At 43.7% G+C, this 26844-nt stretch overlaps 1 protein-coding gene and 1 pseudogene across 2 annotated transcripts in view; both read right to left on the reverse strand.

The window, feature by feature from the left end:
- C6H11orf49 (chromosome 6 C11orf49 homolog) overlaps positions 1–26844 on the reverse strand; it is a 320660-nt gene that overhangs the window by 11393 nt on the left and 282423 nt on the right. For both annotated transcript variants that reach the window (XM_037838577.1, XM_037838576.1), the window contains exons 4-5: positions 14670–14754; positions 785–870 (exon numbers count right to left, since the gene is read on the reverse strand). In XM_037838577.1, coding sequence (XP_037694505.1) covers positions 785–870; positions 14670–14754 — 171 coding nt within the window. The remainder of the gene's footprint in view (positions 1–784; positions 871–14669; positions 14755–26844) is intronic.
- On the reverse strand, positions 17742–18421 carry LOC119536057 (annotated as a pseudogene).

Consider the following 26844-nt stretch of genomic DNA (forward strand, 5'->3'; position numbering starts at 1 on the left):
CAGGCTCCAAGGACAGCCTTCTATTTAGTGGAAGAGCTGTTTCAAAGAAGTTTGTTTATGGGCATAGTCAGCAATTTCTAAACCCAACATTCCATTTGATGTCAATTGTGTATGCATTTGTATTTATCCATCTATTTTTATTCCACCTGATTCCAGAACTGGTGTGTGTCGGGGCACAGCTAGTGTCTGTTGTGGAGCAGAATGGGTGTATAAGATAGGATTGGTGTGTGCTTATTAAAAGCTGTGGGGAAGGGGGAATGTGTGCCCACACATACGAGTCAGGGGCCAAGGGAGACATTTAATCTTATAATACAGCAGAGTGGCTAAGAGCACTGGCTTTGGAGTCTGCCCTCTGCTGAAGCCTGAGCTCCGCCACTCGCTAGCTGTGTGACTTTGGCTACTTACCTATGTTAATGCTTACTCTTGAAAGCACTTATCTCTTATGGGCTGTTGTGTTAGTGCTATGCCTGGCACATAGTAAGTTTTTCATAAACAGTGACTGTTACTGTTGTTTTGTTGAATGCTGTTATCACTTAAAGTGATCTGCTGTGCTGCTGACTGGGAAGCAATGGAGTCTAGGGCATCTCGAGGCGGCTGAGGAAATAGGCTCTGCAGACTGCATCTTGTGACAGCCAGCGAGAACTAGACCTCCTGTGAGTGATCTGATGATACATGGCACCCAAGGAAGTGGGGGGAGGGAAATGTGGGCACCGGACACACAGAAGGGAAGGGAAGGGAGACACAGTCCTAGACAGTGTTACACGGGGCCCTAGAAGATTCTCACCTGAATAGTAAAACTGGATCTGGAAGGCAAAAAGGAAATCTGAAAAAGACATCAAGCAGTCCATGGCATCATCCATGAGCACAATCCTGAGGGGAAAGAGGGAGAGAAAATGGGTGTGCGTGTGTGTGAGAGAGAGACAGAGAGAAAGAGAGAAAGAGGGAGAGGGAGTATTTCCTGGGCCTCCAGACTCCCTTGAGGCAGCAAGAAACATTTGAGAGAGGGCTCCCCAAAGCAAGCTCCTCCTAGTCACCTCACTTCTTCTCCATCAATTGGGCTCTGCCACTGAGCTGAACTGACCACACCATCAAGAGCAGGCTCCCTGTTCAGTCTCCGTGGCACCAGCCTGGGGGCGTGGGGGAAGTGAGGAGAGGGGGTGAGAAGAGGGTGCAATTGTAATGCAGCCAAGATTTCTTTTCATATACTTAAGCAGTAAATCCCTTCATCCTGCAGAGAGGACCATTTAGTTCAGAATAAACACAGCTGATCAGAAAAGGCAAAAAGAACAGCCAAGAGGTTTAAAGGGGTCTTGGCAAGTGGTACTGAGATTTACTAAGCTACCAAAGGGCCAGAACTCAGCGACAGGCACCTCCATCCTAGGACACGAATAGCAGACGAGGGGAGAGGGTAAGAGCTATTGGAGACTCAGAGAACACACCACGATGGCGGCCAAGGTCCCTCTCACTGTCCCCCTTCAGGAGCTGATCACTGCCTGTTTCCTTCTCTCTCTAGTCCCTCCCCCTGAGCACCCACTTCCAGGAAGAAAACCGTTTGAAGACTAAAGGGATCACACCAAGTTCGTACTCTCCTCAGGGCTACATCCAAGAGGGGGTGGGAAGGGAAGGAAATTAGCCCTTGTTGGCTCCTTCCGTGTGCCAGGCAGAGTGCCAGGCTTATCGACTGGAGTGGGCTGTGCCTCCAGTCTGTTTCTGACTGGGCCCTTCTGGCTTCATCTTCACATTTTTAACAATTGTTTTATTTGCTCTTTTGTGTACTTTTTTTTTTTTAAATTTCTCTTCACCTCCTTGTGTCAGAGGGTCCCCAAACTGGCAACTGGACCAGCCCCAGAGAGAGCCAGCATTGCTCAGCTCTGGGGAAGGGACATTATAGAGATAAACGTGAGCGATGCCCCTGGAACTGTGCAAAGGCAGCTGGCCCTGGTTTCAGATCTCCCCGAAGAGATACAACGGTTCCTACCTATCTTTAGTTGCAGTAACGGAAACAATAGAAACAAATCCCATCTACTGAGTCCCTCCGACATGGCAGGCCCTGAGCAAGGGCCCGGAGCTGGTGAGTCCATGCACAGATGAGGCAACTCCCCAGTCCAGGGACATGGCAGGCAACACTGCCTCTTTTCAAATAAACATACAGAATATAAACAAGAGCATTTTATTTATTCGTTTCTCTGGCTGATTTGTCTTTTTTCTGGTCACTTATATCTTAGGGCCTTAACTGCTTCTTCTGTATACCTCAGGGAGGAAAAAAGCTGCCTCAATGACCAGAGTTCATTCATGGTTGAAATTCCAGCTGAAGAAAGGCCAGGCCAGAGTGGGGTGAGAAGCAACGTTGCTGTTGGCCACAGGAGGGCGCCTGAGTCCCTCTGTTGGTGGCTTGTGGGCTGACTGCCTCGCTTTGGGCCTAGCGATGACCCCATTTCTCGCCTCCACTAACCTGAGGAGGATCAGGCTGGCAAAAAAGAAGAGAGAGGGCACAAAGCCCAGATTCTGACATCTGGACGGAGAGGGAGAGGAGAGAGCAGAGAGGGGGCAGGTAGAGGGTACTGGGCAAAGACACCCAAACTGCAGGGGCAGAGAGCACGCTCCCAGGGACCTCAGGGAGAAAGGGATACCAGAGCCCTGCAGTTTTTCCTTCCCGGGCTCAGCAGGGAAGGAAAAGGCCCTGGAGAAGAAGCCAGTGCCCTTTACTTTCTGCCTTGCTCCCAGGACAGCCAAACATCGTCCTGGCCTGAAGTGAATTGCTGAAGGAGGAGCCTGGCTGAGTGGAGGGTCCCCTGAAGGGGTTACTTGGCTTCTCTTTTGTTAACCAGAAACCTGGAAACTACTGCTCTGGTTCAGAGCAATTACCTCCTTTTTAATTAATTAATTTATATTTTTAGATAGAATTCAAATACCATAAAGCTCACCCTTAGAAAAGTGTACATTTAGTGGGTTTTAGTACATTTAACAACCATTGCCATTACTTAATTCCTCTGTTTTTGAGGAGTTACCCCATTTTTAATTCTTGTTAATCATCATCCACATGCTTCTGAGACAGGCCCTGCCTCATGTTGGCTTTGAAGCAGCACCATAAGCATCAGCCTTTGTCAGCCACAGATGGGGTTATAAGCTGCAAACAGGGCCACCCCTCCAGCCTCAGAACTAGCCCGCAGCTTTCCATCAGGGGCTTTTCTTGACTTTGATCATTAGCACCCTTTTTTAAGATGAGCAGCTGGGCACGGTGAGAGCAAGCCCTCAAAGGGCAGGTGACACTCACCAACATAAGGTGGCAGTGTCTGTGGGAGCAGGCAGCCCTGCATGTCTGCTGGTTTTGAGCCCTGCTCCCTGGTGGCTGAAACTTACACTGGTCAGAAGGGGCCAACAGGCTAGTTGGAGGTGGTAGATGATGGCAGCAGCTTTCTTTCCCAGGGATGTGGGCCTGGACCCTGGTGGCATGTGTGTAAAGGACCAAGGGGTTTTCTTGGTTGCAAGCAGTGAGATTGGCTGCCAAAAAGCCAATTGGCTCTCAGCTGTTGTTACCAGCAACACCACCCACTAGTCTGCTCAGCCAGACACCTGGGCATCAGCTAAGACATCCTGGAAACTTCTCCCTTGCCTACCTCGGGTCAATTAAACACCACGTCCTAGCAATTCTATCTCCTAACTTTGTCTGGAATCATCTACTTCTCTCCTTGTCCACAGCCACCACCTGAAGTCCAGTCTCCACCTCTTTTTCCTGGATGATTGCATGGCCTCCTACCCCACTTTCCCTGCAAACATTCTCGCCTCCTTCTAACCCAGTATCCATAGGGTGGCAGAAACGTCTCTTGACAAATGTGAATTAACCTTCACAGGCTATTACCATTGCCCTTAGAACAGGGTCCCTGATTCTTATTCTGGCTTATGAGCCCACATAACCTGCCCTCAGCCTTCCTTTACCTCCCTAGACCCAATATAGGCCACAGGCGGCCTCCCTCACTAAGTTCTAGTCACACTGACCCTTCAGTTCTTCCCAGTAGTCATGTTCTCCCCTTCCTTGTGTCTTTCAGACCAGCCAGTCCCTCCACCTGCCCCCATGCCACTCTCCTTACCTTCCTGAGGCCCCTGCATTCTTCAGGTTGCAGCCTACTCAGCACTCCTTGGGGAAGCCTTCCCTAACCCAGATTAGGGTCGGCCTCCCTGCTACAGGCTCAGACCTTTCTTTGGGACCTCCTCATCCTGTTCATGTCTGTCTTTGGCCCAGGACTATAAGATGCAAGGGGACAACTCTGTTTCTCCTTGTTGCTGGACCCCAGGGCCCAGCCCAGTGCCTGACACATAGTAGGCACTCGGTAAATATTTTTTGAATGAGGCAATGTGTGAATAATGAGGAAGAAAGGCCACAGCCCCCCTCTCTCTTCCTCTGGGCAGGTGACACCTGGATTCCACATTCAGCTCTGGACAGTCCATGTAAGAGGAGTAAGCTGGCATCATGAAGAAGGGAGTCAGGGTGGTGGAGAGCCTGGCGACTGTGATATGGGACAAACAATGCATGAACTGAAAGTTCCCTTAGCTTGGAAGAGAAGACCAAGAAGGAAGTGAGGGCTGAGACCCCCACTCTTGAAGGGCTGCCTCTGAAGGAGATGCCACAAGGATCTAGAGCTTGGCTCATTCCGAGGAAGACTTTTCCAAGCTGCCCCACTCTGGGATGGCGGCTGCTCTGTGAAGGATTCAGCCACTTGTTGCTGGAGATGTCTGAGCAGAAGCTCAAGGGTCAGACTTTCTAAAGGGCTTCTTCCAGCTCTAATAGTTATGGTACTGGGGTCATGCCCTTCTGGGGGATGGAACCGATGGCCTCTCCTGTTAGCGCTGGTTCTGCTAGGGAAAAATTTGCTGTTCAAAGCCCTGTGGTTGCAGAAAATTCTGAAAGAGTTACAGAAATGTGCTTTTAAAAACTTCGTATGCTGCAATGTCTATCTCCAAACCAATGCTCTGACCCATGAAAGTTCTAGACATCTACTTCTTGCATTGGAATCTCAGCAGAACTGTGGGAAAAGGAAGGCAGGAGACTATAGGTCTGTCTCTGCCTTTGGTGATGGGGACACTGTACGATTGGTCCCACATCGCCACAGACAGTTCCTTCATCCTGAACTCAAACTCCTCACCAACCCCAGAGGACTGAAAAAGGAATCTTCCAGGAGACCCGGTCATCCACATGTGCTGTTTTCCAACACCTCTTCCTGCCAGAGGTCTTTTGCTAATGTGCCAGCTGCTTCTGACACCTGGAGAAGCCTGGCCGCCCCTGCTTTGAAGTGGAGCCAATAGAGAGCTGCTGCCAACAAGAGGCTGCACGGATATATTGGCTCATGGAGTGATCTTTGCAGGACATGCCTCAGGGTAGAGAGGGGGCTCAGGGGAGAGGCAAAGGCACTCCAGTCCAAGCTGGCTCTGAGCAGAACCATGTGGAGGGTGGAGTCCAGGGCAGGGGACTGGAATGAAGAAAGAGAGCCCTTGGCAGGGTCCAAGCTAGTCCAGAGGGATCTGGCCGCTTTCTCCCTCCCTTACTGACATCCGACAGCTGGGATGGGTTGACTGGCTAGGAGTTAAGTGGATGCCAAGGAAGCAACAGCTTCCAGCCTGAATCTACTGACTTGCCAACTTCCTGTTCACTCCTAAGGGTCAGTATCCTTGTTTAGAGGCACAAGCTGTACCCGCCTTCCACAGGTCAGGCTTGGACAACTCTGGAATCATACTCCAGCTTCACCACTCACTGGTCAAGTTACCTTTTCTCTCTGAGCCTCAGTTTCCTCATCTGTAAAGAGGAGACAATCACAGTTCGTATTTCACAAGATTCTTGCGGAGAGTCAGTATGACAATGGACTGGGCCTAGTGTATAATAGGCACTCAATAAGTGCTAGTTGCCTTCAACACGTGGATACTATTTGGTTTCAGGTATCGTCAGGGGCCAACACAGCAAATAAAAACATGCCTCAGAGGAAGTAAGTCTGCCAGCACCCAACCAGGCAGAGGCTCCCTGACGGAAGCTAGCTATCTTGTTTCGAGTCCACTTTTGGGGGAAGTCAGCCCTCAGTGCCAGAAAGAAGAGTCACCTTCCTTGACTGCTCTCCTCTAGGGAGGTCACATGACCAGTGTCCTTCATGGGTTAGCTGAAGTGTGTCCCCAAGTCTGTTTGGGCTCACAGTGTGTATCTCTGCAGTCTCCGTTTGAATGGCAGGGCCGTGGGTGAGGGGCAGGAGTGAAACTGCACCCTGGTGGCCTTCCCCAGGTGGAGGAAAAAGGCTGTTGTCAAGGTTTCCTGGGACACCTCTTTAGTTCTGCAGCTCCCCTTCCCCTTTCTGGACTGCACTGGAGGCACTTGCATGCTGCACGAGCTGCCACACATCCAGGCCCTGAAAGCTGTGTGGGATATCCAGGGCACTGCTCTTCTGTGGCTGCTTGACTCTGGCTCCAGCCTCTGTGTCCCCCACACCCCACCTGCCCTGTAGTTCATGAGAAGCTTGAGCCAGGAGGGAGTGGGCAATAACAATAATGACATAATGACTAATAGTCATTAGAGTCTTATACTGTCAGCGCTATACATCTGCCATTTCAGTTTCTCCTAATATTAATCCTATGAGGTAAGCACAATGAATATCTTTACTGAGAATGGAGGTTCAGAGAGGTTAAAAAACTTGACCAAGGTCATGAGCTAGATGTGAAAGAGCTGTAAATTCAAACACAGTCCTCGACCACCTGCAGCTGCACCTGGTAAGAAAACGTGGGCTTTGTGCTCTCTACTAGCAATAAAACCTTCCTGCTGGTGCTCTGCCTTCTCCCCTTCTTGATGACTGTTAGTAGTATGTAGCAACTGCTCCCAGGAGGGCTGGAAGCATAGGCCCCGGATGCTGCTGCTTTCCTCCAGACACCTAGAAGGCCCCAGATCAGCCGTTTAAAACTGGTTACCCTGGCCCCTCCCCAGCAGCCCGACAGGGGTCCCCTAAAGCCTTTCAGAACTCTTCCACTGTAAAGACCCAAGTCCGGTGGGCCCTCCTTTCCTCTCGCTGCCCCCTCAACTCAAGCTCCATAACAACTGGCTTCTCTCAGTTCCTCTAGGTCACCATTGGTGAAAGCTCGGCTTTTGCCCCATGCTGCTCCCTTTCCCCAGAATGCTTTTCCTCCTCTCATTCCTGAGTCCTCCCCATCCTTTTTGTCTTAAATGAGCTACTTAAAACCTCCGAAAATTATGGAGAATAACTTAACAAACATCTGCGTACCCAACTAGCTAACTTTATTAAACCCTGACATTTGCCATCTTTGCTTCAATTTGGAAAAGCTTTAGAAAATATTACAGATACCATTCAAGCCCCCATGGACCCCTTGCTCATTCCATTCCTCTACTCTTCTTCCCCAGGGTTCACTGTGACTTACTGAAACTTGGGGGCTTAGCATTCTTCTGCATGTTTTCATGCTATATTAATTCATGCACGTCTACATTCTTAAAACATATAGCTCAGTTCTGCTTATTTTCAAACTTTAGGTATCATTTTGTAACTTGCTATTTTGAGAGCTACATGTTGATGCGTGTTTATCTACATGTATTCATTTTAGTGCTGCATAGAATTCCACTGTATGAACATACCACACTTTCTCTAGGGAGACATGCAGATTGTTCCAATGTGCAGCTCTTACAAGCAATGCCGTAGGTTTTCTTATACCCAGGTGCAACTCTTGAACTTCTTTAGATTCTCCCAAACTGCCTCCAAATGATTGTACCTATTTACACTCCCACAAACAGTTTGAGTTCCCACTGTTCCACATTCTCACCAATACCTGTACTATCAGACTTTAAAATTTTTGCCCATTTGACGAGTGTGAAGTGATATCTCAGTTTAGTTGGCATTTCTCTGATTACTAGAGGTGTGGGCGTGAAAATTTTCTCAAATGTTTATGGGCTGTTAGGGTTTTCTCTCCTGTAAGTTGCCCGTTCTTATCTTTGGTCTGTTTTTTGACTGGAGTTGTCTTTTCTTATTGATTTGTAGGAGTCTTTATAAAAAATTTTTGACACTAAAAAATTCTGGAGACATCCTTTGTCAGTAAAATACATAATAAAAAATAAATATATTTTTTCAGTCTCTTGTCTTTCAACTTTGTTTATGGTATCTTTGTTGAACAGGAAATGTTAATTCTTAATTCCTTGGGCAGTCCACTGGTTAGGATTTGATACTTTCACTGCTGCAGCCAGAATTCAGTTTGCCATTACGGAATCCTTGCTTTCTAGCTGATATTTCTTCTCTCTCTAGAATGTCAGCTCCATGAGGGCAAGGATTTTGTTTTGTTCACTGTTCTATCTTCAGCACCTGGAATAGTGCCTGGCACATAATAAGCACTCAATAAATACTGACCGAATGAAGGAATACAATTTTGTTTGTGGTCAAATTTATCAACCTTGTCCATTGGGCTTGTGATTTTTGTATCTTGTTTTAAGAATTCCTTTGCTACCTGGTGGCCATAGATCTATTCTCCTCTATTCTCATCTAAGAGTATTAATAGTTTTGCATTTCACATTCAGGTCTGTAATCTATGGGGAAGTGATTTCTGAGTACAGTATGAAGAGGGATCTGATTTTATTTTTTTTATATGGATAACCAATTGTCCCAATAACTTATTGAATCATCCCTTTTCCCTACTGCTCTACAATACTACCTTTTTTTATAAGTATTTATAAATGCATGGGTCTGTTCTGGCCTGTTTAGGTTGATCTATTTGTTTATCCTTAGTCCAGTACCATCCTGTCTTCATTATGACAGCCTTATAATAAATCTTGATATATGATAGGGCAAGTTCATCTCTGATTAATCCTTATAGGTCCCAGATTCAACATCTCTTATTCATGGAGAAGCCTTCTATGATTCTCCAAGTTAGGTTGGTTCTCCTGTTTCTATGCTCCTATGGTACTTGGCACTTCTTCATTTATTTATGTCTGCTTCTAGACCAGTTTGTAAGCTCCAGGAGGGCTGAAACAACATCTCTTTTGCTCACTAACATACTCCCTCTACAAAACACAACTGGCGTTCCAGATTGCTAAAGCTGTCGTTATGCAAAATACTGGAAATGGATTGCCTTTTATAAAGAACTTACAGTTCTAAGGCCATAAAGGTTTCTAAATGAAGGCATAAACAAGAGGATATCTTCACTGAAGAAAGCCGAAGGCATCTGGAACACCTCTGTCATCTGTGAAGGCATGTGGCTGGTGTTTGCTGGTCCTTTGCTCCTGGGTCCTGGTTTCAAAATAGCTTTCTCCAAGATGTCTCTGGGCTTCTGTCTCTCTTAGCTTCTCTCTCTCAGCTCCTGTGCTCATTGCTTGTTCTCCCAGGGCATTTCACTCTAAGTGTCTGGGGGTCCTCAAACTCTTAGCATCGCCAAATGTCTTTCTGTCTTTATTTCCAAGTGTCTCCAAGCATCTCCAAGCACCTGGGTCTGTGTTGGTTCTTAACTTCTCCCGGGGGCAAACTGTGGATTACATATTTTAGTTTCTCTCCAAAATGTCTCTTTCAGTTTCTCTAAGCTCCTTCTCTCCGTGAACTCCCTTAAAGGACTCCAGTAAACTAATTAAGACCCACCCTGAAAGGGCAGGTTTACACCTCTATGGAAATAATTTAATCAAAAGATCTCACCTACGGTTGGGTGGGTCACATCTCCATGGAAACATTCAATCAAAAGGTCCCACCCCACAAGACTGGATTAAAAGATCATGGCTCTTCTGGGGTCCATAACAGCTTCAAACCAGCATAAGTGGCATATAACAGGTACACAATAAAAATGGTGAATAAAAAAATGGGGAAGGAAAGAATAGTTTGGTTTGGAAAAAGATATCCTTTTCCTTCTTTTGGAGGGCTTTTGGAAAAAGATCTCCTGCTCCTTCCAGGGGCAACAGTGACACTGCTAAATGGCAAGTCAGACCACGGCGGGTGGGGGTGGGGGTATCTCTGCAAAGGATATTGTGAGGGGAGAGAAATAAAGAAAGATACCAAGAAAGCATAAAGCTGCATCCTCAGTCTATAATATGAGGTCTGGCAGGTAGTAGATGCTCAGAAATGAAACACAGGAATGAAACATCACTCCCTACTCACTAAATTATGATTTAAAAAAATAGGTAATATTTTTAAGCACTATGTAACAGGTATTTTACATGGATTCTCTTATTAAATCCTTAAAACAACTCTATGTGGCAGGTGCTATTATTATTCCCATTTTACAGAGAAGGAACTTGAGGCTTAGAGAAGTTAAATAACATGCTCAAGGTCATAAGCCTGTAAGTGAAGGAATTGATGTTTGAACCCAGGACTGTGTGACTCTAGTACCTAAATACGTCACCATTAGGCTTTTGTGATGCAGGGAGCAGCTGAAAAGAGACTTTCTTTAGTAGGAGTGAGTGGTTATGTCTAAAACTAAATTCCTTAGAAGTTAGGTGATTTCAAAACATATATTCAGAACCAAACCATTATAAGAGAACTTTTCCTATTCATATATTATTCACTAGGGGATCTGTTCTTTGGTGAAGGAGAATAGTGTCAGCGTTTCAGGAAAAAAAAAAAGAGAGAGAGAAGGGAATCTAACTCCTTTTAATTCCACCAATTCTAAAATGCCTAAGTGAGACTGGAATGCAGCACTCTAAATCTATGGTTCTCAAAGTGTGGTCCACAGACCATCAGCATTCTTTGGAAACTTCTTGGAAATGTGAATGCTTGTGCTCCACATTATAGACCTCCTGAATCAGAAATCCTGGGGATGGGGCCCAGCCATCTGTGGTTTAATAAGTCCTGCAGGTGAATCAGCTGTGCATTCAAGTTTGAGACCCACTACTTTAAATCTTCACCCTTTGAGCACAGCTTCCCAATCCTGTGTCATTTGGGCCTCCACTGGGTTATAGGTGTACTAGTTCCCTTGGCCCGGCGGGGAGGCCAGAGCCTGTGGGCCAACCACAGGCAGTCTTGTCTTCACCCTGTTTTGTTAAGATATTATTTTCTGAGCTTTGTGAAGTGAAAAAACGTCAGAAATCATTGCCTCTAGGAACCCAGGAACTTCTCATTTAATTTTTAAAAATCTGGTAATAATAATAATGCCACCATTATTTTAACAGCAAGAGACTATTATTTATTGAATGCCTACAATGTACTAAGCAATTCATATGTGTTTTTTTGTTGTTGTTGAAATCTCATAACCTTCCTTTGAATTAGTTACAATTATTGTCCCCATTTTACAGATATGGAAACAGGGCTCAGAGAAGTTAAAAAAATAAGTTCAAGATCATCCAGTTAATGAGGCACAGGTGGATGTGTGCCCATGTCTTTCCAATGCCAGATGCTTGTGTTCTTTTAGGTCAAGGTTAGTGCTACTACCTCAACATTTATTGAAAGGTGACTCTAATACAGGTGCTATTTAAACACATTGCATACTTCTACTCCTTCAATCATTACAACTGTTATTATTCCCATTTTACAAATACTGAGGCTCAAAGAAGTTAAATAATTTTCCCAAGGCCACCAGCTGGCAAGTTGTGGAACCAGGACTGGAGTTGGGAAGTCTGGCTCCAGTTCTCATGCACTTAACCACCAGGAAGGCCTCCCAGTCCATGGAGGATGGTGCTCATTTAGGGATGAAATAACCTAACCTCTCCCATTGCTGCAGGAGTGTGTGAGGCGGAGGGGAGATGTCTGGCTGGGCTGCTGTCATGGGTCTGTCTGCCCTTTCCATTCCTGTATTTCCAGCTCACACCTGCCACCCCAGGGCCGGGCCGTGGTGCTTACAGCACATGAGTTGGGCGCATGTGGCGTGCCATGTCCCTGAATAGGGCTCTGGCTTACAGCTGCCTGTGGATTGCATTCTTTTACACAGACATCATGGATTGGAGCCGCCTTTTGTGGCCTGTCCCCAGACCTCAGCATCCTGAATAAAGTAAGCCCAGCAGTGGGATGGGAGAGGGCAGTTCCTCTTCTAGCAATAGAAATTGCTTTGGAGGCTTAACCTTCCCCATTTGTGTCTCTGGTCTGATGCCTGGGAATGTGTGTGGGGAAGCTGGATCCTAACCTCAGGAAAACACCCAAATAGCTTAAACAATCAGAGAGCACTTCTTGAGATATGTATAAGTTTACTATGGATGCAACTGCTGGCGTGCAGCGGGAAAGAAATGGTATTGGGGAGGTGGGGTTTATACAGAAGCCTGATGCTCATACAAAGGAAGAAAGCAAACTACCCCTAATTCTGAAATCATCTCTACGTTTGCAGCCAGTACAGTACTCAAAAGATGGCCCAGGCCTGCATTCCCACAATTTCCTCACACTGCTATTGGCATGGACTGGATACAATGCTTCCTCCTCCTCAAATGGAAAGTTCTGAGGTCTTTATCAAACAGCAGACTTCTAGGTGAGGAAGGGGTAAGCTTCTGGCCATAGCCAGGGGAAGACCACTTCAGGTGCACACTGGTATCAATCATTTTAAAGAATTTGTGGTTCTTAGAGGACTCGATCACTTATACTCTAATCTTGCAATGCTTGCATATATCAGATTTTTTTGAAGGGTCTGGGGAGATGGGTGGAGTGAGTGCACAGCTGTGGCTTCTGGAGGTTGAGATTCATACAGAAGGCTCATCCTCATAAGCTTGCCTCTTACCATTCAAGAATGGGAAAGGAAGACAGTGGCTGTTCTGGAATTGTGGAAACCATGGGGATAAATCACAAAGTGGTGACAGCCAGTGACTAGTACCCAAGCTATCCCCTTTAAACTCAATGTCAAGTTCCTTGATGGGCAGGAACTCTATCTTATTTATCACTGTATTCCCAGCATGTAGAAAAGCTCCTGGCACAAAATAAGCACCCCAGAAATATTTGATGAATATACAATATTTGATGAATATAATGTGTAGTTGCTGGCTCTTGTTCTAATGGACTGTTGCTTAGAAACATGGACTATGAGAACCAAGGAAAATACCAGGTAAGGACTATTCATTCATGCATTTATTCATGTACTCATTCATTTAGCAGACAAGGAGTACCCAGCATGAATTAGGTACCATTGTAGGTACTATGCTAAGAGAGTGATCTAGCAGTGAACAAGACTAGTACAGATCCAGCCTACACTCAGGGATTGTATGCCCTCCTATTCATGGCTCCTTTTCTTTATTTAGGAATTCCATAGTTAGAGCCATAGCTGACTTTTATTATTAAGTCTAGTCTTTAAGAATGATGAGTTAAAAAAAAATTGGTGGCTGAATCTTCCTTAGAATGATCTGAGCTGCCCAAAGGAGAACTATCATGGAAATTTGAAGCTAACTCCAATTGGCTGCTTTTAAATTACAAGAGATAATCTCCCCTGCTTTTTTTTTTTTTAAGCTAAAGGAAAAAAATACAAATCCCCTTTGGATAGCAGATATATTAAAATGAAAAAACCTGAACTGCAGCTTTTACCAGTGGCCAGTTGCCATTGGGAAAGATAAATATTCACTGAATGATGAAGGAAAAAAACCAACAAAATTTTGGTTGTGTGATCACTAAACAGGTTTTGCACATGACTTGCAAAATTAGCTCACGAGCTCTGAATTGGAAAAACAGCCTGCTGCTGTGTGAGGCTGGTGTCTGTTGCTGCTAGGCGTGGATTTCCTATCTTCCTAGTCAGCAGAGGGGTGGGTTGGCTTGTTCAGGGAGTGAGGTGATTCCTGGTGCAGTGCAGCCAACCCAGCTTTGGTTTCGGTGGGTCAAACCAGAAAGGCTTCAGGCTGAACTGATGCCCCAGCACAGGAAGGTAGGAATGTGAAGAGGTTGAGAGAGAAGACTCTAGATTTAGGCAAACCTGGGTTCAAATCATATCTCTGCCACTTAGAAGCTATCACCAAGTTTGGGCAACATACTTTAACCAACGAGCCTCAGTTTCTTCTCGGTAAAATGGGAAGTAACTTTTTTTTTTTTAAGGATTAAATGTGATAATAGAGATAAATGAATTTAAATGGGACAATGAAGGTAAATACATTCAATATGTGTGAGAAAAGCTGGGAGTATTTATGAAAATAAGATTTTTTGCCATACTTCCATTTGTAATGCTAGCTCACATTTTGGGTTAACTAATTAAAAGTTAACTGAGCCATAGTCTACCTCATTTGGTTAAAAACTATGAATGAAACCACATACAGAAATTAGGGGCTTCTAACTATTTCTGGCCAAGCGTTTCTGGTTCTGGACTAATCTTGAGAGCCTTTTAGCATAAATAATACAATTTGTTCTTTCCTCAGTCAGAGCTTTATCACCTTCATGCTTTTCTGGTCCCCAAACTCAACCTCCTTTACACAAGTCACTGCCAACTCCCACCCCATCTCCCCTTTTCTCAGAGTATTCTCTAGGGATTTTTTCTGTGTGTGGGTTTTTTTCTCCCCTCTTCATCTTACCACCCCCAACTCTATCTTCAGACCCTGAGACTCCCCACAGAAACCACAAAGGATGATTTGCTGTCCCCTTGGAAACACAAACTAAGTATTATATTTTTGGACAAATCCCAAATAGACCCCTCTCCAAACGCTATCTCTCAAAATTTCTATCCTAATGGTTTTAGTCTTCCCTAGTGGTTTTATTTGTATAAATAAGATGCTAAGGTGCTCTGGTCCACAAATGGCAGAGTTAGATGTACCTGGAGCCCAGGATACATACCTGGCTGCTTTCTGAGTGAGCTCCAGTGGGAAATCTGGGCACAGCAATTGCAGCAAACAGTGATATTCTCTCATAGTCAGCAAATCTGAAGTGGAAATAGGAACACATCAGGCCTCTGCATTTGAAGTCACTTCCCTCTTTTGGGTCATTTCATGGGCTTCAGCTCTAGATCAGCAGAGCTGCTCTTTTAAAGGTGAGATCAATATTTCTACAAAGCTTTTCCTGAGTAAGAGGCATTAGTTACAACATCTTGGCCAAAGGAATTTCACTGGCTTGAGAAATAGTAGGGTGAAGGAAAGGAACAAGAGGGGTACCTTTATTAGCCTTCTCAGTTCCGTTTTCCTTGTGTGCAAAAATCTGGAAGAATAAGCTATTTCCAAGCCGAGTACATTTGCTGAAATTCTCTGGCATGGTAACATTCATCACAACATGCCCAAAGACCATCTGCAGAATATCTGGATGCAGTGCTAAGGCAAACTCAGTCTTGCAATATATGGAGGCGAACAGTATAGAGTAGCAACCCACAGACTTCATTACTCCTTCATCCAGTATCGAAGCAGGCTGGATTCTTTTGGATGCCTGTGCACAAATCTGGTCATCCCATTATAGGAAGCCAAGAGTAAAGGTCCAAGATATACAATCAAGGCAACTAAGCCAGTATGAGGTTCTGTGGCCCAACAGAAAATCCAGAGAAGCAAATCTCAGGGAGGTTTACAAGATGCCAAGGGAGAGGAAATACACTGATGCTTAACGGTTGTTTTGTTATTCATGTACAAACGCCAAAAAAGATTTTTAATTGCTGTAGCGGCTGCAATATGCAAGTATTCCATGTACCAAAGTATCTCAAATAGGTAAAGACATGCTAACGGTAAAGCAAAAGCAAGCAACTCCAAAGCCATCCTAATTGGGAACAGGATGAATAAGAAAAGGGGATCCAGAGGGCATGGCCACATTTGGAGAATGAAGATGATGATCACAGGCACTTGGTTTTTTTGGACCTAAGTTAGCCCAAGCCACAGGAATCCAGATCTCCTGCCCCTGCTAGTTTGGTTGATGCTTTTCCAGGACTAAAACCCCAAATCCCTAGGGACAGGCCTCGGTTCCTACTACTTTTTCATCAAAGTTCAATTCAAGGTGGGGGCAGAGAGTTAGACTAACCACACTGCCAAAGTCAGGGACACCAAAAGAACAGATTCGGCGTCAATGTAGGTCAAAGGATCAAGATGGCTTTTGCGGCCTTCATCCTGGCCACAGTGGGTGTGCACTTTCCTCTCCTCACGTGCCTGGCCTCGGACACAGCCTGGCAGGAGGTTTTGTTCTTCAAGGAAGGGAGTAAGAGCCATGCACGGTCTCACCGATTCCGGGTGAGGGACAGGAGGGTTGAAGGGAAAGGATAAAAGTCACTGAATCTAAAAGATTCCCACTTTATTCTCACTCCAGAACTTGCCATATTCAGAAAGGAATGAGTTCTGGCAGGAAGTAAATAAAGTTCTATCTTTGAAACATCAGTGCTTTTCTAGGCTAACCTTCGGTGGATGTATCTGACACCATTTTAGGAGGTCAAAGAGTTTCACAGGAATTCACCTTTATTATCAAAATTATCTACAAAATATCCTTGGGAAGATAACAGGGTGAAGAAGAATGAAAAGCCTATAGAGAGTGAGTTGTGTAACCAACCCCACATTCACTCAAGAAAGATATTGCTGGGAATCAAACTCACTTTCCCTGGTTCTCAGACCTTAGACAGACTTCAGATTTTTTTTTTTTTTTTTTATCCTTCAAGTAAGTATTTTGATTGCAAACTCCTGGAATAACTGGGATTGTGATAGGGAGACACAGCCTTAGGATCTGTATGGGAAAATTGGCGCAGTTTCACATTTGCCAAATTAGCGCAGTTGACTTATACTACCTCTAAGGACTATGAAGAAAGCAAAGTGGATGTACATTACATACGTAAGCAAGTCTCAAAAATACCATGAAATACAAACCATACTAGATCTAGTTCTATCTTGTTCTGTATTGTAAGCTTATCTCACATGAAAGAAAAGCTATTTACTTCGCTTCAGAGGACACTGGACTGTTTTCCTTTAATAAACCAATCTAATTATACAAACCTCTTCAGAGTACACTGTAGATGTTCAAATATTACAGACAAATTAAATCTTTCATGCTTTCAAATTTAAAAGTAATTCTGGAAGACCAAATGTGGCAATACTCTAAATAAAACTTTTTAAGCCAGAATTTAACCCATGGGCTTCAAAAAATTCTTCTATAATTGAGATTTTATTGGTTGTTTTGAGGCTCAGCACACAGACATTATGGACAATTGGTAAGCAAATATTAATGCATGTATCGAAAATATAAAAAGCCATTTCGTAGCAATTCTTTTCTAAAATTATTCCAGTGACTTTCCAGCTTAAAATCTGGAGACAAGTTTTCCTTAAGAGGATATCTTCAAATGTTGATAAGCTGTTACATCGTAAGTCCCATGAATTCACAATTTAGTATCATACACATTACATATTCACACTTCCAATCTTTCACAGCATATAAAAAAGTTATTAGAAAAACAGGACGACCATGACCAAGGATGTTACAGAGTGCACGCAGTTCTGGCAGGGAAAGCCAAGATCAGGGAGTGGTTTTAAGAAATAATTCTACTAAAAAACATGGGAATAGAAGTAATTTTAAATGTTCAATACATATTAAATGCATGGCTGTGATTCCAAATCATCATTATGCATTGTATTATAGGGTATAAAAACTGCCACCCCCCCCACCGTATGGAATGTTAAGTTGACATCCAAGACAGTCAAAGCCTTCCGTAATTCAGTATCCCACTATTTTCTGGTTGTACCAAAAAATAAACAACCAGCAAATGATTTCCCGTCTTAAAAAAAAAAGCATTCACATTTTAAAAATGGGATGAGGTGGGATTTTAATCTCCTTCTTAAAGTGTTTCTTCTAGAGCTACTAAAAAACTTACATTTACAAACTAGGTGATAAAAATATTCCTCTGGACTGTACAAGAAGAGAGAAACAGGGACCTCTGATAAGACATGGTATACAATATTAATCAGACTTGGTTTCTTTCTCTCCTGCTTCATCAGAGGCTGGACTCTCATTTTTAGTTTCTCCATTTACTTCAGGTAAATCTTCTTTAGTTTCTTGGTTAGCCACTTCAGCTTGTTTTCCCATTGCTCCCCTTTTTCCTTTTGGTTACACTTTTTTGTCTGAAGATTTATCCTTTCTCGCTGCCTTTTTTGTCTTCATTTCCACTCTTGCAGGAGCAGGTTTAGCCAATGGCCTTGCCGACCTCCTCTTGGGCTCCTCCTTCCCCACCCCTTCAGCAGAGCTGACCTTCCTCTTGGGCATTTTGGCCAGCGGAGTTGTGGGTGCAGTGTGCCAAGCCTACCTGGAGCTTGATGTTAACTCTTGATGTTATTCTAACTCACACACTTCAAATACTTGTTTTCCAAGGAAAGAAGATTATAAAAACCACATTCTATTTCTCTAATGCAACGATAGGTTCTTGAAAATACCAAAAACAGAATACATCCTGCCTACCACTTTAGGAATTTGACTCTCCTATGTGTAAAGTGAGGAAGGTGGTCAAATAGAGATGAGTGAGAAGGCAGGTAAACAGACAACTTTTACCACTTTAACTGTGGGAGAGAGCAGTTCTATTTCTCCTAAAGTAGTGGCCAGATGATTTCAAGAGAGAGGCATCTGCCACTTGGAGATGCTCCTTGGTTGGTGTATAGTGGGGATATGTAAGAATGGTGAGTGGTAAGATTTGTTCCAAAATCAGAGCAATAATGAGCAAATGGGATCTCTTTCCTTCCCCAAAGACTAAGGTTCACATCTTGGCTCTGCAATTTACCAGGTATGTAACCTGGAGCAAATTGTTCAATCTCTCTAAATCTCAGTTTCTTGTCTCTAAAATCTGAATAATACCCACTTTTCAAGGTTGTAGTCAAGATTAGAGGAGACTGTATCTATAAATTACTTAGCAGAATGCCTATTAACACTAAACAATGGCAATTGTTTTGGCTTTGTTTTTTAAATCCAGAGGGCAAAAAGAGGAGAAGAAGATAGGAGACGAGAGGAGAAAGGAGTTTCTTGCTGGGTTTGCTGAAACATCCAGGAGTGTTCTGCCTTGAAAATTCTCTGTCAGGTTGTCTTAGCCAACCACATTTCTGAATACCCGCTGCAGTATTCATCCATTCATCCATCCATTCATTCACCATTACCATGTGCGCCTCTGGGGCAGCAGAGCAGTTACAGGCATGGATGAGCCGCAGTCTCCCGGAGCTCCCAGGCTTACACTCCGGCATTAGTTAACCCTAAATGCTCCCGTCTCCTGCAGGCCCTTTGGTCTTAGAGCTCCCCTGAAGTTGTCCTCAAAGGTCCTTAAAGGCATCTCTTTGTGCTTCAGGAATAATAAGAGCAAATAGTCACTGAGCTCGGTGCTCAGCACTTGAACTGAATTAGCATGTTTAACCTTCACAACAACCTTAGGAAGTAGATTCATTATTCCCAGTTCCATTTTACAGATAAGAACCTGAAAGCTCACAGAGAAGAAATAGCCTGGTGAGTGGGAAGAGGCTCCAGAGCCTAGGGAACAGGAAGGGCATGTGGCTTCCCAGAGGAAGAGCACAGGGTGGGAGGCAAAGAAGGGGGCTGAGAGCTGGAGGGGCTTAATAATAATACTAACATTTAACATTTATTGAGGACTTACTATTTTACCAACATAAAAACTCTGATCATGCATGCTTAAGAGGTGGAAGTGGAATTCAAACCCAGGCAATCTGGCTCCAAAGCTTACCCAAAGAACATTTTCAGCACCTTGATCTTATCAACTACAATGTGTGAAGGCTTAAGGAGTTTGTTCCCCAACCCCACCCCCCCCAACAAACTGCAGAAACTAAACAGCTCCAGGTGAACAGGATCAAGGGGACAATTCAAGTGAATTGGGATTTTTCATGTAAGAAATTGAGTCTGAAAGGCTCTAATTACTGTCAACAGGAAGGACTGCAACTCCGTGCCAGCAGCCTGTGCTGGGCCGGAGGACCTGGCAGGGAACGAGCACACCTGTGCTGGTGGCTGCGCCGTCATGTCTCAGCCCTGCTCTGCAGGTGCAGGGAAGGTAAGCAGTGTGCCCCAACAGATGCCTTCTCTAAAGGAATCCCCCCACAATTAGGAAAGCTTCAGCTAGCACGTCCTGAAAGTTCAAAGGCAAAGGCATAAAAAGCCTTTGGTATAAGATCAAAATCAGAACATCCCACAATTGGTGCTTCTCTTTTTGTGGGTGGTCAGAGCTGTTGAACTTTCTTCTTCTAAACCTTGGAACAGTCCCACCAACTGTGTGCCTGGCTCCAGACCAGAGGTTTTCACACCCTTGATCTGTTTCTGACTGAGCCCTTGTACCTTTTTTACTTTATTATTGTTTTATTTACTGTGGCCAACAGCATGGGCTTTGGAATGAACTAGACTGACTGGGTCCAAATCCTAGCTTTGCCAATGACTTCAAATTGCTTGACTTTTAAGTGCTCCGTGCCTCAGTTTCCCCATCTGTAAAATGGGGATAATGAGCGACCCTTATAGGGTTGTGAATTAAAGTAAAGTGCTTAGAACAGAGTCTGGCCCATAGTAAGTACTCAGCTAGAATTTGAGATTATTAATTTAGAAATGAAGAAACTGGGGCTTAGAGAGGCTAATTACTCTTTCAATGACACAAAGCTAGTAAGAATAGGGAAGGCTGAGATTCAGACATAAGCCTGTCTGACTCGCAAGATCCTGTGCGTTCTACCACAGCAGGTGGGAGGCAGCTGCTTTATGGAGGGATTGAATTCTGATGATAGGATTTTCACGGCCAGGTGACAGACAGACTTTATATCTAAGTTAAACCTTCAGATACCCTTCAGTCAGGCCACATTACATAGGGCAGGGTAGTCAGGCAGGGCAGTTGTATTAGTACAGAGCCTACGCTTTGCAATCAGCTACCTGGCTTTAAAACCTGGCTCAACCACTCACCACCAATACAACTCTGGATGAGTTAAACAAATTCTCTGAGTCTTGGTTTCCTCATCTAAAAAGTGGGAATGACCACAGTACCTGCCTAATGGGATTGTTGAAAAAAATCAAGTGAGGCAACCTATATATAGGCCTAAAAAATTTGCAAAGTGCTAACTGGTAGTATTATTTTATAATTATTATCAGCTGATTAAAGCCTGAAGTTCTGAACTTAAGGAAATTTTGGATTTAACTAAAGTGCTCAGCCCAATGCTGGGTACATAGTAGGCACTCTATATAGAAGTAAATATTTGTTGAAGAAATGAATGAATAACAACATGCATTGCATGGTGATCTAGATCAAAATTTAGAGGGCCAAATTTCACTGTGTGAACACAGAGACAAGGGCTCCCCAGGCACAGGAGGTGCTTCTGCAAACTTAGAAAGATGTGAGAAGATACCAAGAGCTGTTAAATGCTGGAAATGGACAATGTGCTGGAAATGGAAAATGTGCTCTTTGGTAGGTACTACAACTCTCAGCAAACACATAACGGTAGGTGTACTGTATTTCATGGGCTTGTTGACTCCAGCACCTTCTCACCAATGGCTCAATTCAATCAGCTTGAGTATTTATTTTCAAAGGACTGCATCACCAATTTTACTATAAAAACCAGAAGAAGCCCAGGCTTCACTTCATAGCAGTTCACTTTACAGCTAATGTTGTATCTCTAGCATGAATGTCTATAGTTTAAGATAAGGAGACCCCTGATTAAAAATATTCTTTTTGTTGGTTACTGTTGGATATTGAATCATGTCACAAAAGGCATGTTCAGGTCCTAACCCCTGGTCCTATGGGTGTGAACCCATTTGTAAATAGGACCCTTGAGGATGTTATTAGATAACTGAATGAGGGTGGGCTTTTATCCAATATGGTTAATGTCCTTATAAGCAAAAGAAATTGGATATGGGAAGAAAAGCCATGGGGAGCAGCCAGAAGCTGGAAATCAACAGACCCTGGAAGAGAAACGAAAAGACACTACCATGTGCATTGCCATGTGACAGAAAAGCCCAGGAACACCAAAGTTTGCCAGCCAGCCAGAAGATACTGAACCCGGGAAGAAGCAAGCCTTCCAGCCTCTGAAACAATGAGCCATTAAATTCCTGTTATTAAGCCAATACATTGTATGGTATTTGTTTTAGCAGCTAGGAAATTAATACAGTTAACTCTACCAAATCCTACTGAGTGATACCTGGGTAAGAAAATTAATCTAGTTGGAAATTCCTGGTGCCCAATATATTGAAGGACTAACCAAATGTCATTTGCACAAAACACCGAAGAGAAGAATGAAGATCTTCTGTTTTTATTTTTATTTTTTTTCTGCATCTAGCCTGCCTTCTTGCTGTGGAAATTCCTGCCTCTGAAGCTGCGTGGGGGCAGCTTAGTCATCTCTACATCCTCTTTGAGACCACCATGTGTGTCCACCAAAGCTTGCTCAGAAGAACTGGTGATGGTTTGTGGTTATAGATTCAGATGCCTCTTATCTTCCAGGGAATTACATACAGCCTTATGCAGGGTCAGAGTGGTGTCACTAAAAGAGACCAATGGAGGAGCGCCAGACTGAAGGGATTGAAAACATATCTCTGTCCCTTACTCAGAGAAAGCTTTTCCCAAAGACTGCATCAATGTTTTTAGCTCCAGAAGTCTGGGGGATGAAATGGGGTTTAGTCAGAATTCATCTGTGTGAGTGACTGCCTGTTGATGTGTGGGTGGCTGGGTGAGCTGGTGCTGAGACAAGAGAGGGAGATAATGAAATACTACCAGGCCATGGGGAATCCCAGAGGATTCAACAACCTCTAGTTGGTTGGCTGCATGATCTCAGTAGGAACTACCACAGAGGCCAGAGAACACCACAGCCTCTGAGAGGGCACTCCAGTTTTTGGTTGCAATTGTTTTTATGTTCTTTTATGCAGGGGTTACGAGGACTCATTCTAAACGACACTCGCCCTCTGCCAGCCTGCCTTGCCAAGGGATGCTGGGAAGGACATGGACAGTTCAGAGCATGACCACGCCACCCCTTCCCATCCCCAGGGCACTGAGGCTTTGTTACCAGGCCACAGCTGAGTAAATACTTCCTTCCCAGTGCTACTCTGAATGAGGGCAGGGGAGAGAGGGGTGAGTGGGGGAAAGGAGCAGAAGGAGGCAAGACATCTGACAGCTTCATTCCACATGCAGCACTTTGTATTACAAGTCACAGGAAGATTGCTAACATCCTAAGACTATGTTCCTGTCAAGCAAAGCCCCCAAACAAGAGCAGGCTGTGTTCTTTAATTTTATCTTCTCCGATACACTGTTGTTTTATATTATAAATGGAGGAAATGATAATTTCAATTTACTGAAAGGGAAATGACTCCACAAAAAGAGTAAGAAGCAATGGCTTCTAGCAACACCCATGGGGGTAAAGTACTTGGGCCATAATTAATGTGAGTCTTTGCCAGCTCATCACTCTCAAGAACATGTTTGGTGTGTTCAAATAGGGGTGGAAAGCCAAACCCTTTAGTTTTAATAAAACTTTATATTTTTATATGGCTAGGCCAACATTTCAAGACATTATTTAGCCTATTGCTACTTGACCGGTGCACATTTCTAAGCAAAGCATTAAATCAGATATTTCATGGTAATGTTGAGAGTGAACAAAAAACTTCTGGAGCACCTCCCCAGGAACTGTTTCTATCATATCAAGATTTTAAAAAATGTGAGCATTTCCCATCAGGGTCTGAAAAATTCTTCCCCAGGGAGTGTGTTCAGCACACCATGACAAGTGAATCAGGTTTTTAGGCTTACCATGGACATCCCTAGCCACCACTGTGTGACTGAACCAGAGGCCTGGTTCAATGTGATAAGAATCCCCTACCACGTCAGACCCTTGGGATGTTACCCTCTATTCTGTGCATCATCAGACTTTGTTCTGGGGAAGGCCAAAGAACACTTTGATGTCATGGAACACAGCAGGCTGCACAGGCACCAGGGTGGGCAGCCATATGGTATTGTGGAAGCAGGTACCAGGGATGGAAGAAAAGAAAACCTCTCTCCAGTAGCAACAGTGATAGCTACTTTGGCCTGGACACACTTTCCTACCCATTTATTGAGGAAATGGGAGGCAGTTTTGGACACAAAATGTGGAGCAGGATCTTGGCATCATAAGCTCCCAATGGGCCCAGCAGCCCATCAAGGAAGTTATTCCAAGCCTAGCAATTACACCATCATACACATTCTAATTCAAAGACCAGCTTGTCCTATTCTACCAGGTGTTGATACGTTACATTTTTGTTGGGAAATAGGAGGACTTGGCTTGCCCTATGAAACAGAGACCTCAGACTCAAAGTGTAATTCTTACCCAGGAAGAAGCAGGTGCAGTTGCAAATGCCTGTGACCCACTCCTGTTCTTAACTGAACATAAATGGTTAAATAGGCCCAAGAGCTAAGGTGAAGAATGAACTTCATTCCCTCCAACTGGTGACAAAATCAAGAGAAGAGATTTAGGTAGGGGAACCGAAACATCTCACCTACCCAAACATGGTCTCACTCAACCTTTGAAAAAGCAGCAGTATTTTTAACATTACTGTGTGAGTTTTTTTTTTTTTTTATTAAATTCAGTTTTATTGAAATACATTCACACACCATACAATCATCCATGATATACAATCCACTGTCCACAGTATGATAACATGGTTATGCGTTCATCACCACAATCTATCTCTGAACATTTTCCTTACATCAGAAAAAACCAGAACAAGAATAAAAAATAAAAGTGAAAAAAACACCCAAATCATCCCCCCATCCCACCCCATTTGTCCTTTAGTTTTTATCCCCATTCCTCCACTCATCCATACACTAGATAACGGGGGTGTGATCCACAAGGTCTTCACAATCACACTGTCACCCCTTGTAATCTACATTATTATATAATTGTCTTCAGGAGTCCAGACTGCTGGGTTGGAGTTTGGTAGTTTCAGGTATTTACTTCTAGCTATTCCAATACATTAAAGCCTAAGAGGTGTTATCTACATAGTGCATAAGAATGTCCACCAGAGTGACCTCTCGACTCCATTTGGAATCTCTCAGCCACTGAAACTATTTCGTCTCATTTTGCATCCCCCTTTTGGTCAAGAAGATACTCTCAGTCCCACGATGCCAGGTCCACATTCATCCCCGGGAGTCATACTTTGCGTTGCCAGGGAGATTTACAACCCTGGGAATCGGGTCCCACGTAGGGGGGAGGGCAGCGAGTTCACCTGTCGAGATGGCTCAGTTAGAGACAGAGAGGGCCACATCTGAGCAACAAAGAGGTACTCAGGGGGAGACTCTTAGGCACCATTACATACAACTTTAGACTCTCCTTTGTGGTAATGAGCTTCATAAGGGCAAGTCGCATGCTCGAGGGCTCAGCACATCAAACCGCCAGTCCCAACGTTTGTGACAACATCAACACCAGTCCAGGTGTGGATGTCCAACACATCCGCACCGTCCCCCAGATCCTCGGGGCTGGGGAGGGGGAGGCTGTAAATATATTTTTTATTATCTGCCCAAATTACTCTAGGATGTGTCACTATTTCACTCCAGCCTATACTAACCTACCATATCTCACTTCCTATTCAAAGTTCCATGCAATTGTGGTGTTTGAACAAATCGACTGTAGAGTTGTACCGTTTAGAAAATTTAGATCCTGTACCAAACAGATATCTATTCCCTTGGTCTCATATGAAAGTTGAAGTTTTAAAACACAATCAGTTTCAACCTTTATCCTTTGGCCTGGCTTGCCCTGGTCTTAACCAGACCTGCTTCATTCATATCACTAATTGAAGTCTGGGCTCTTTTTCAGCTTTTTTTTTTTTTTTTTGACAGTGGCTGTATGCACTAATACTGACATTCATATCTGCCGAGCTCTAGCTCTGAGTTTCAGGTGTCTCAGAGATATGCATTGTTCCAGAGACCAATCAGGTTATACGCTAGGGGATCAGCATCTCAAAGTTTAGAGATAGGCCTTACGATTCAGGGATAGAGTTAACTGCTGTAAGAGCTTACAATCTAGGGACTATTACAATTATTGTGTCCATGTTAGGCTATGTTCTAAGATTCAATTCTGAGTTTACACATTGTAGTTAGTCCATATTGGTGAGGCATCGTCCCTCTCACCATGTTTTCTCCAACACTTTTACTCCTACATATATTTTTTCCTACAATTTTATAGAGTTATATTCACATACCATACATTTATCCACGGTGTACAATCAGTTGTTCATGGTATCATCATAAAGTTGTACATTTATCACCACAATCAGCACTTGAACATACTGATTACTACAAGAAAATTTTTTTTTTTTTTAGCAATAAGAAAAAATGATAAAAAGAAAAATAACATGTCATACAATACAATATACTACTAAGGACAGCAAATAACACCACTACCAAGAATCCCATATTACTCCCCTATATCCCCCTCTCATACATTTAGCATTGGCATATTGCCTTTGTTACATTTAATGGAGGTATATTACAATGTTACTGTTGACCATAGACTCCAGTTTGCTTTGATTATGTTTTTTCCTGAATACCATCCCTTTTTCAAATTTCTACATGGTTGACATTCATTTGCTTTCCCACATGCAAAACCATTTTTATATTTGTATATTTAGTAACAGTCATTGGCCACTCCAGTTTTTGCCATATTATACAGTCCCAGTCTTTATCATCTATCTTTACCTCTGGTGTCATACATTCTCCTATCCCACCTCTTTCAGCTTTACTCACAGACATCTTTGTTCAGTGTACTTACAATACCGTGCTACCATCACACAGTATTATGCTATCTATTTCTGGATCTATGCAATCAATCCTAAACATTCTGTAGTCCTTCAGCATCAAATGGCTGATCTCTGCCCTCTTTCTATCTCCTGGTCGCCTGTGTTGTCAGCTTTTAACTCCCAAAGTTTGTTCATTAATGTCTGTTCATATTAGTGAGACCATACAGAATCTGTCCTTTTGTTTCTGGCTAACTTCACTCAACATAATGTCAAGGTTCATCCACATTATTACATGATCCATGTCTTTGTTCTGTCTTACAGCTGCATAATACTCCATCATGTGTATATACCACAGTTT

This window comes from Choloepus didactylus, chromosome 6 (assembly GCF_015220235.1).
Source record: "Choloepus didactylus isolate mChoDid1 chromosome 6, mChoDid1.pri, whole genome shotgun sequence".
Taxonomy (NCBI): domain Eukaryota; kingdom Metazoa; phylum Chordata; class Mammalia; order Pilosa; family Megalonychidae; genus Choloepus; species Choloepus didactylus.